This window comes from Sciurus vulgaris (assembly GCF_902686455.1).
Source record: "Sciurus vulgaris genome assembly, chromosome: 8".
NCBI classification, from domain to species: domain Eukaryota; kingdom Metazoa; phylum Chordata; class Mammalia; order Rodentia; family Sciuridae; genus Sciurus; species Sciurus vulgaris.
Genome location: NC_136468.1, coordinates 88,106,735 through 88,117,138, shown reverse-complemented (window position 1 = coordinate 88,117,138; position 10,404 = coordinate 88,106,735). Strand labels below are relative to the sequence as shown.

The window sequence follows — 10,404 nt, the reverse complement described above, 5'->3', positions numbered from 1 at the left end:
AGACACTGTCCATTTGATCCACTCCACAAAGCTGTCTATTTGATACACGAGTAAATCAACTCAATTCCTTTGTGGAATGAGAGGAGTATAAATAAATAAATGAGACAATAATAAAAAAAAAGTGGTCAGTTCTATCAGAAGGCAACAAAGGATAGGGAAATTTGGAAACAGTGTAATAAAAAAAATGTGACAAAACAAAGAATTGTATGCGATAACGGTAAAGAGGAAATGATCCTTGCTAATAAAAATATTCATGAAATAGTTCCATCCTTAACAGAAAACTTTGCAGTTTAATAATAGTTCTTAATTCTGATACCAGAAAAGCCCATATTATAAAGTCACTATTCACTTCTGACTCTACCAAAAAGAATTGTGATTTTCAAAACTCTTTCTTTAATTCATCACATTTATAAGACTGGATAGGAATTTTGGATTCCATTTTAGGAAATAGGTTTGTTTTGTGGGTGTCTTTTTTGTTATTACTTCAATTCTGAAGTTTTTGTCTTGTTCTGTGAGGTAAGGCATGGACACCTAAATGTCCTAATTTTTACTTTTACAATTAGTATTTGATATTATCACTTAAAGAATTTCACAAAATATCATACTGTACTTGACTACTTAAATTGTCACAAGTACTGTCTGAAAAGAAGATATATATTTGTTTTTGGTTCTGGGGATTGAATCCAGGGCTTTGTGCATACTAAGCACATGCTCTGAGCTGCACCCCAGTCCTTGAATGTTTTTGATGAAATATTAATAGAGCCATTGTTCCATGCTGGGTTTAGGGTTCCAGCTGGGGATGAAAGATAAATTATGACAAAGTGTTCTCTAGGTGCTGGGAAATAGTAGTAGTGTTTTTCAAATGAAATCTCAGGATGTATGGCATTCACCTAAAGAAACTGAAAGACTGAATCAGAATTTCTGGGAGTAGGACTTGAGAATCTCCCATGTCATAGGTTCTACCATGTCATAGGTTCTGTGATTCTAATGCAAACTAAAGTGTAAGGAGTATTGACCTAGAGAAGTTTGGAGGGTAGAAGAATAAGCGATTGACATTTCAATTGGAACCATATCACATGTACAAAGTACAACAGTAGTACTTATGAAAGATAATGGCTGATAGTAACCATCTTTAATGTAGGTGAAGTTTAGGAAATGATATTCATGTGTCGTTTTCAAAATAATGTACAAAGTTGGAGGGTACACCTTGGGGCATCCCAGCACTGTTTCCAAGCATATCTTTACCAAGAGTCATAAGGCAGTGGACACCTGCAAAATGCTTTGTCTTGGCAGTTCCTACTTGGAGACTTCTTTAATTAGCCTATATTCTTTACAGTTACTCTGATTTCATTTTCCTTGATGACAAACTTGGGTACACATTAGGTTCTCAGCGACTTTAATGGTGCAGAGGAGCTTGCATGTAATATCTACGATGTGTCTTTTTGAGAACATATGTAAGATTTACAGACAGAAAACACTAAGTATTCCTTGACTAAGTGTTCAAATTGGAGTGGACAGGCTGTATAATTTTGTTCTACTAATCACCACCTGCATTAAAAAAAAAAAATGCTTGTAGATGGACAGTAGTACTAATATCTATTTAGCCTTCTGGGTTTTTGTTTTTACTCTCTGATGGACAGTGCCCAGAACCCCCCTTTCTTCCTCCGTAGTGGGGGAAAATCACTCTAAGAATACGAATTAGGCAGAAAAGAAATGTAAGACCCAATCAGAACGCTCCCTGGAGCAGCTCCAGACAGCTTCTCTAGGAGGGCTGGCGGAAGATGGGCTTTGTTACCTTCATGCAATCGGACAAAGAAGGCCGTAACAGTTTAGGTAGGTCTAAAACTCCTTGTGGGTTAGCAAGCGATGTGTTAAACTTCGGTAGGGCTAATCATCGGACAGAAGGTCCCTTCGTCGGAAAACTTCTGGGCACCGCGGATACATTATTTTTCGGGATCCTGGAGAAATGATCAGCGGTTGTTGAGGTACCAGTACCTAAAATGGCGACAAGGGGCTTCAGCGGTGGGATCAGGTGACGAAGGCCGGGTCTGCTCCCTTCCCACTAGCCGCTCCTCCTCCTGCTCCCCTACGTAGGAGTGGGCGTGGCTTGCCTGGAGGCTCTTTCTTCCGAGCCCGAGAAAAACCCAAGGGTACACATGCGCAGTTGGGCCCCCGAGGCCCTTCTCACCTCCTCCCCGCCTACCGCCCCGCCCCGTTTTTCCGGGCGGGGCTGGGCCAAGAGTCCAGCTGCTGCTGGCTGGAGATTCAGTGACTTCCTTGTTGTGAGTCCCGGCCTGGCAGTGTCCGGACTCCTAGCCCCGCTGTCCGCACCGGGACCGCTAGCCCGAGTCTAGGTCACAGCCACAACCCCATCCGTCGGTCATCCTTTGAGCACAGGTCCTTTCCCCGCACGCCTTGCGCTCCCTAACATGCCCAACCCCGGCAGCACCTCCTCCCCCTACCCCCTCCCTGAGGAAATTAGGAACCTGTTGGCAGGTAATGAGCGGGAAGGGGGCGGGTAATGCTGCCGGGGCGGGGGCGAGGGGACGGCGAGCCGATGGGGACAGAAGCATTCAGAGTCCTTACCCTGCCTCGCTGTACATCCCGTCCCCCCGCCCCAGTCTTCTGACCAGTGGGGGCGGGACAGGGAGGAGGTAAAAGGGGTGCTGAGAAAGGGAGTGGGCGTGTGTGTTGAAATTTGGTGCGGGGATGGTGGGGTAGCCCTTCTAGATATTCTACGCTAATGGGATCAGGACAGTTCTGTGTGCATAATGAAGATGCCGTGTGTGGAGGGAGGGGAGAGGAAGAGGGCGAGAACATTAATGAATGCATGTGTGAGAGCTGGGAAGACAGCAGAAGTCAAAGAGGTAGTTCTTGGGTGGCCTCGCCAGTGGAGATGGAGGGTGTAACAAAGAGATGTCAGAGCCACAGGGGTGAGGGGTTATGAGGTGGAAGGGTGTATCACTTCTAAAACTTCCACTTTTCTTGAACATTCAGCCCACTCGTATTTTGAGACTTACAGAGTCGAATTCTCAGATGGCCACTGTCTTCAGCCTCAGTAACTATTAAAGCAAAAAAGGAAGGATGTTTTAAAAGTCCTACTTCCTGTGTCACATGATGAAAGTGCTTCATCTTTGCACCCTCATCTTCCCCTTTTCAGTTTTACATTCCCATTTATGGGAATTTGTTTTTTTTAGGAGTTAAAAATGTGGTTCTTTAATGCGGTTATAACCCCACTATTAGTTCAGTAATGTTCTGAATACGGAGCTGTGCGTTTTCACCAAGGACCAATGAAAACTTTAGAGTAGAAAATACATCTTTATAGGGGAGCACAAATCTTGCCTATTCTGATGTTCTGGAATTCTTACCATGATTTTGTCTTGTGTATGTCAGAATTCTGAATTGACTGTTTTACTTTAGTTGTCTTTGTCCTTCAATATTGATCACAACTGTATTAAAACATTTTCTTGCAGATGCCTGTGTTATAAGTTGCTTATTTTAACTCAGAAAGCAATGTCATAAAAAATGTGATATTTGAAATAGTAAGTTAGTGGTATGACAGTGTGACAGCAAATGTTCTAATAGTAATACACTGTTACACTATTTTGGTGGTAAGCATCAATAGTGTCTCCATGAATGCAGACTTATGTTTATATGGACGTGATAATGTGATGAATGCATTTGTAGTGGGGTAGTATTTTTTTCACTTTAAGAAATGATTATCATTAATGAGTAGCACTAAGGTAAATATTGAAAGAACTGTAGAGACAAAGTCAGCTGCTTTTTCCATTACATGAGTTTCACATGAGTATAAATTTTGTTTTACTACCGTTAACATTTTTGTTGTTTCAATGCTGGAATTGCTCACCTAGAATATTATTTTAATAACCACAATAGAGAAATATTTGTCATTATTCCAGAAATTGATGTCACCATTTTCAGGTTATGTTTTTGAATTTAAGAAATAAGGTGCAGACCTCTGCTTGCATGTTTTCCAAGTTTGACAGCTCCCACAGTAGGCTGTGTGCTATTTGGTTCCATTTCATACATTTCCAGGTAGTAGAATATATGAGTTATGGAACTCTTCTTTGATTTGCATAGGTCATAGTTTTTTATGTGGCTCTTACTTACGTACTTTAAACTAAAAGCTCAGAATTACATATTTAAATTATCTGCCAATGCTAACTTCCTACATATTTATGCCATCTCTCAAGTCAAGTAATAGATTAGCAAAATGTCTGCAATTACCTTTTTCTAAGTCATTTTATTGACATTTTTAGTATTTCATATGACTAAAGTATATCCATTAAAATGCATGAATATTAAAAACAAATATTAAAATGTTAAAACCTTGGAGATTATAAATTTGGGTTATACTTTATTTTCAAAGTATATATATATTTAAAAAAATTTTTTAGTTGTTGATGGACCTTTATTTTATTCATTTATATGTGGTGCTGAGAATTGAACCCAGTGCCTCACACACGTGAGGCAAGCGCTTTACCACTGAACCACAACCCAGCCCTCAAAATATATTTTTAAGAGCTGTGGATGTGAGTTGGGGGATAAATATATCTTTAAGTAAATCAAACAAGTGAAGCAGGTTTTTTTCAGGGTAAAGCATTTTAAAATGTATTCAAGGAAAGTTGTTAACATTTTATGTTTAACTGTAATTAACCCATTATGTCCCATACATGGGACACCTGTAAAAGCCTATACGAGTTTATAGGACACCTATGATATTGTTCATTGTATGTTTTTCTATGCATCCTATGTATTGGGCATTGAGACATCATGGGTTAAAATCGTTTCTGAGGTAGACAAGGCTTCAAGAATAGATGCTGTCAGTAGTTATTTCATCCAAAAACATCTTGGGGATGCATGAGAATTTACATCATTCAGTGTACTGGTGATAGTACATGATTAGATTTAAATTTCTAAAACTACAGAGGAAGTGTTTGTATTGATTTGAATTTTAGAGCTTTTATCTAGTATAATTTTTTTTTAATTGAGAAAGAGATTGGTATTGGTGGTTGTAAACAGTCAAGTGTTCTTAGAATACATGGCATGATGCTAGAATTCCAAGATAGAGAAGGAACTAAACCTTTCAGAAGTTTAAAATCCTTTGCTTTGAGGAAAAAGAACATAAAGTCCAAAGTAATGGCTTTCAGAATAATATTTGCTAAAACATTTCCTTTTGTGCTCCATGTTCCCATTATCCAAGACATTATATATCATATATGCTAAGTATTTGACATTTAACTGCTTGATGGGGACCAGTTCTTAAGTGTATGTTTATCATATTTATTCTTTGTTTTTCTTTTTGATTATGGTAGTTTTAGGCTACCTTTTCAATACTTGTCTCCTGTGCCTTCTCCTTTAAAAACATTACATAGAAATGTGAAAAAAAGAGGTTGTCTTAAATAACATTTAATGATACCCTTGGAAAAGTGGCAATGTGGTTTTTTATGCTTTCTATAATTAAGTATATTAAATCTTGAAAGGCTATACTTTCTATAAGAAGTGTTGAATTATTCTTCTGGTTATGTAAATAGAAAAGAGTTTTCAGAATTTTGAACTACCATATGAACTATAGGCAACCTTTGATTTCCCCCTATGATGATAGAACAACAGGGTTAGCTTGAGTAATTAAAATCGAAAGATAATCCCAAATCTTGTCCATTTAATCTTCCACAACCAAATATTTTGACTAGAACTAACAGCAAGAATAACCTTGATTTATGTGAGTTTTTCCCTTCTGGCAGGCAAGAAAGTGAGAAGTACTGCAACCACTGCCTGCTACCCTATTTCATTTGTTTAATCACCCTTTAAATATTGGTTTGTTAGTGATCTGTAGTCAGATACTCTAATTCATTCTCATCTACTCATTTTACAACAACTTTTTAAAGGAAAGCTAACAGATGTTATCTTTTTTTTTTATTAAATTAGAAAATGAAGCAGATGTTAAAAGAAAATAGTTATCAGTGCACTAAAGTCTCAAAACCAAACAATAAAGTGGCTATATGATTTCTGTAAAGTGACCTTGAGGTTTTGATCACATGGCACTTTTGATTAGAAATATCGTATTTTTCTCTATTGGGGATTTCCACAACTTTTTTTTTTTTTTAAACCTTCACACATTGTAATTGATAATCCCTTTAGGGGCAGTAGATAAAGAATACAATTCAGCTGAAATAGAGGCAGAATTTTTTTTCAATGCTGAGTATAGTATGGTTTGATTTTCACCTTTCCAAAGCCCTGTTTATAATTCGGTCAACATTTTGGTTTTATTTTTCCTCTGAGAATTATTTATGGTGTATCTAGTGTACCATAATTTCCTTCTGGGGCATTGGCTGAGTATGTAAAGGGAAGAGTGCCACCTACTGAGTCACCAATAGTCACCTATTTCTTAGCACCTGGAATTTCCAACAGAGCAAGAACAAGCCTGCCCCAGTTTGGCAGCAGTAACTAATGAGCATCAAGCTGATAAGAGAACATTTAATCTCAAAATAAAATCAATCGATGATACATCTTAGATTTTCTGTTCTAAAAATAGGAATATGAGTTTGTAAATCAAGGGATCAGAAGTTTATTGAGTTTCTTTTTTTTTTTTTTTTTTTTTGGTTGGGTCAAATAGTGTAGTTGAATTAAGATGTGGGGTTAGGAAGATTATTTGCCTATTTACCTTAAGCCTATAATGTCCTACTTTTTCTTGGGAGGGGATATTTTAATATGTCCATTTAAAGTATTTTCATTTCAGATTACTAAGTAAGGCTCTTGATGTTATGCACAATTTTTATAGTTACTTAATCCTAACTAACATTGGTTTCCTTTAAAAAATGAGCAGTATATGAAAAATTTTCAAGTGGGGTTATCTCTATTATCAGCATTAAAGTATAGCTTGAAAGAAGGAAGAAACAACAGAGTAGGAAAAGCCTCTAGTGATTTGAAACACAGTTCAGTTGTCTCTCATAAATTTAAGATTAAGTGTCATATATGGGTGATAAAAGTGGCATAGGCTAGGTTTTATATACTCATTATTCACTTAGTTTGTCTTTTTCAATTAAAGCCAAGTCTATCTTTTTCATTCCACTGAGTTTACATTTCTTTTTCAATCACATTCTGAACACATTACAATAGAGGCTGCCTAACAGTGAATATAGTGTAAATCTCAGACTAATGTGTTATTCACTGTGGCTTCTTTGAAAATGTGTGGTAAAAAGATTTTGATTATTGTAAAGTGCTATTTATCAAGAGTCATCTTTTTAGAGGTTGAAAGATGGTCAGCCCTACCTTTCAACAGCCCAGCTTTCTATCACGATAAATCATTTAACCTGTAAAGCCAGTTTTAAAAATTTTGTAGGAGGATTGGATTATAAGGCTCAGGTATGTTTTATCCATTGCACTATGGAAAGTGCGCTTGTTTATGTCTCTTTTTCCATGTTTGAAAAGTCCACAGTTCAACCCTAACCTATAAAAGTGCTAGGTAATCAAGGATATTGATTTGAACAATCAATAACTTTTCAATTAGCCATTTTCCGACTTTGGGTATTTGGCTTCATTGATCTGCATGTGCCCAGTTTAATTGATTTTTATATTTTCACCAGCAGCTGTTTGGTCAGACCATTTCCCTGCTTTAACAGAAAAGTGACTTTTTGTTTTGAGTTTCAGTCTAGGCTACCATCTTTGGCACATTAAGTTCAGTGACAGCACATCTCAGTGAATACAAAGTGAAATCTGACCCAGTTCATAAAGTAGAGTGAGATGTGGAATTAAGTAGTACAGCTGTTTGGGGTGCCGTTGGATTGGTTTTTACACTTATTTTATTGATCTGGGGCTGAGCAAATGGTGGTGGATTCAGCTGAGTCCCTGCCCCTTCCTCTTTACAATTTAGGCCATCACAGAGGTTGTGTGTGTATGTGTGTGTGTGTGTGTGTTACCTTTGTGACTGTTTACAGACTCCAGCCTGCAGGTCCTCCTATTGCAGGATCTTTGGTGGTGGGGGATGGTGAGAACAAGTGGTCAAAGCTCCACTGTCTCCAAGAGTGGCAACCTGGGCTAGGTACTCAACTTGGAGAATCCGTATATATTATTGTTGGCAAGAATTTTAAAACTGTTCTGATCTTGTGTAGTTCCATCTTTTCACTGTTTGATCTGTACAGAAGTTGGTAGAAACAGCCTGTGTGTGTGTGTGTGTGTGTGTGTGTTAGATCCCTGTCCTTATCACTCAGGACCCTAAAGGAAGACCGGGTGGCAGTTTTTCTGTGTGTGCATTAAAGAAAAGAATTAAAAAAAAAAAAAAAAAAAAAGGGAAGGAAAAGTCGGAGTACCAGTCAGTAAGTCCTGTGTTAAGTGTTTGCCTCTTAAGGGTCGAGATGGCTATTGAGAGGTTTCTAACTTAAACTGTTTAAGGATCACTGAGCCAGAACAGGTCATCTTTTAATTTTGTTTTCAGACCTTAACATCTATCTCAGAGCAGTTGTAAATCTGATCTTTTCAGCGGCCTTCTCCCCCAGATCCTTACCGCTGTTCCTGGAGATAAGGCTTACTCCTGACGGCGTCAAGGTGTAAAACAGCAGCAGAAATCCCCATCACGTTTACTTTTGCCAGAATAACTTTTTCTAATGATGACTTGCGGGGGTGGAGGCTGATGGGGTAATCCTGGAGCAAAGTGCTGGCGGTGCAGACCCGCAGTCTCCGAGACTGCTGGTGGGGGTCAGTTAGATTTGAAGCGCTGGGGACACCCCTTTCCCGCTCCTTCTCTGCAAGGGCCAGCGGGACCCCACATGCGTCATTCCTGCGGCGGGCGCCCACTGGAGTGAATGAAACCCCCTCCCTCTGAGAAAGAGGAATTCTGACTCACCAGGCCAAGGGGCGAGCGAGCGAGGCAGGCTGACCTTTTCTTGTAATCCAATTACGGTGTTTCCCCCCAAATTACAGGCAGTCAGGAGTCAGTGAAATCTACATATTAACCGAGGGACACGACCCCTGAAGGAAGGTAAAAGAAGGCTAAGGCGCTTGCTAGTTTACCGCGCTCACTAGTTTACCGTTTGCAGGGCTATTTAGAGCACAATAAAAAGCTTCAAATCTCTTTCCCATCCAGCCAGAGGAGCGCTTGATTCACCCAAGACTTTTTTATTGCTCGCTTTTGAAATATTGCCCTGGCTTTAAGCTACAAAGCCGCAGATCCAGCCCCATTTGTCTGGCGAGGGCGCTGCCCCAAACCCGTAGTTCTTCCTGCTCACAGCTCGGCGCACGGGGAGCCCTGGTTTTTAACGCTCCGCAGGGTTGAGGGTCGAGGGTGGAGTTTCTCGGTGGGCAGAGCCCGGAGCATCTCCTAGGAAAGCCCAAGTTACTTCTTTTCTGTGCTTGCTGTGTCTTTGCGCTTGGGGAGCCAGGTCGGAGCGGTACAGTCACCGCGGCGGAAGGCTTCCTGTGCTTAGGAGAGACCCCCAGTTGGATTTGAAAATAAAAGGGCAAAGTGTAGATTTTACGCCATGACTTAGATTTCAAAAGCTTAACAGACAACCAAATCTGTTGACAACAAACAGATTATAGCAGGAACCGCTTCCAGTTAAAGTTCTTATTTATTCAAACAAATAGCTAAGCAGTTCCTACTCTCTACATCTCTTTTGAGAAAATACCAAAGAAGTCATTCTTTATTAAATTCTTCCGGTTGCCTTAAACCCTTTTCTGGGAGAAGCTTGAGAATAAATACATTTAAAAGACTTCTCTAAAAGTATAGCTCTTTTTCCTTATCCAATCTCTGAATCCCCTCCCCTCAAAAATACTGACTTTTTGCCCCCTGGAATCTCACACTCTCCACAAATCTTTTCTCATAAATAGAAGCATCTAAAGAATTATTTAAAAAATTTATTTTTGGAGTCTTTAAGAAAATACTACATAGAATACTACAGCCTTTTTTGTTTTCTGAATGTGTATAGAACTGAAATGACCTTTAAAAGAAATAACTCTTGAGCTGCAATTCCTTGTGTTATTGCTTCCAGAGATAGAAAATAGATCTTGTTTGTTTAAACTTGGATTGTATAATGAAAATGTAAAATAGGCAATTAAATACTCGTGGAAGAGGGAATTAAAGACAAACATTGGGTGAAAATAACATTAAGCAGACTATTCACCAGTCATTGTGCCAGTGATTCTCTCAAGTATTGAGTCCACTTGGAAGGAACCATCAGCAGTGGGGATGCTACTCCCTTTCCTTATTCCACTTTTTTTTTTTTTTTTTAAGAAATATTACTGGATGGATCTCGGGGAAGTCAATGATCTTTTCCATTTCAGCTAATGTCTGAATGTCCAAAGGTTGCTTGCTCCTCTGGGTACAAGCTTCTCATAAATTTCATTATTTTGAACTCACTTGAGAAGTCTGGATCTGATTTTTGCACT

At 39.0% G+C, this 10,404-nt stretch overlaps 1 protein-coding gene and 1 long non-coding RNA gene across 5 annotated transcripts in view; one reads left to right on the top strand and one right to left on the bottom strand.

Moving 5' to 3' along the window:
* Nucleotides 1–1,570: 1,570 nt before the first annotated feature.
* LOC306667800 lies at nt 1,571–9,415 on the bottom strand. Its single transcript, XR_013765645.1, has 2 exons — nt 3,021–9,415; nt 1,571–1,995 (listed from the first exon to the last, which is right to left on the bottom strand). It is a non-coding gene; the product is annotated as an uncharacterized lncRNA (long non-coding RNA).
* SKAP2 (src kinase associated phosphoprotein 2) overlaps nt 1,991–10,404 on the top strand; it is a 172,103-nt gene continuing 163,689 nt past the window's right edge. For all 4 annotated transcript variants that reach the window (XM_079150585.1, XM_079150582.1, XM_079150583.1 and 1 more), the window contains exon 1: nt 1,991–2,496. In XM_079150585.1, coding sequence (XP_079006711.1) covers nt 2,430–2,496 — 67 coding nt within the window. In that variant the 5' untranslated portion in view covers nt 1,991–2,429. The remainder of the gene's footprint in view (nt 2,497–10,404) is intronic.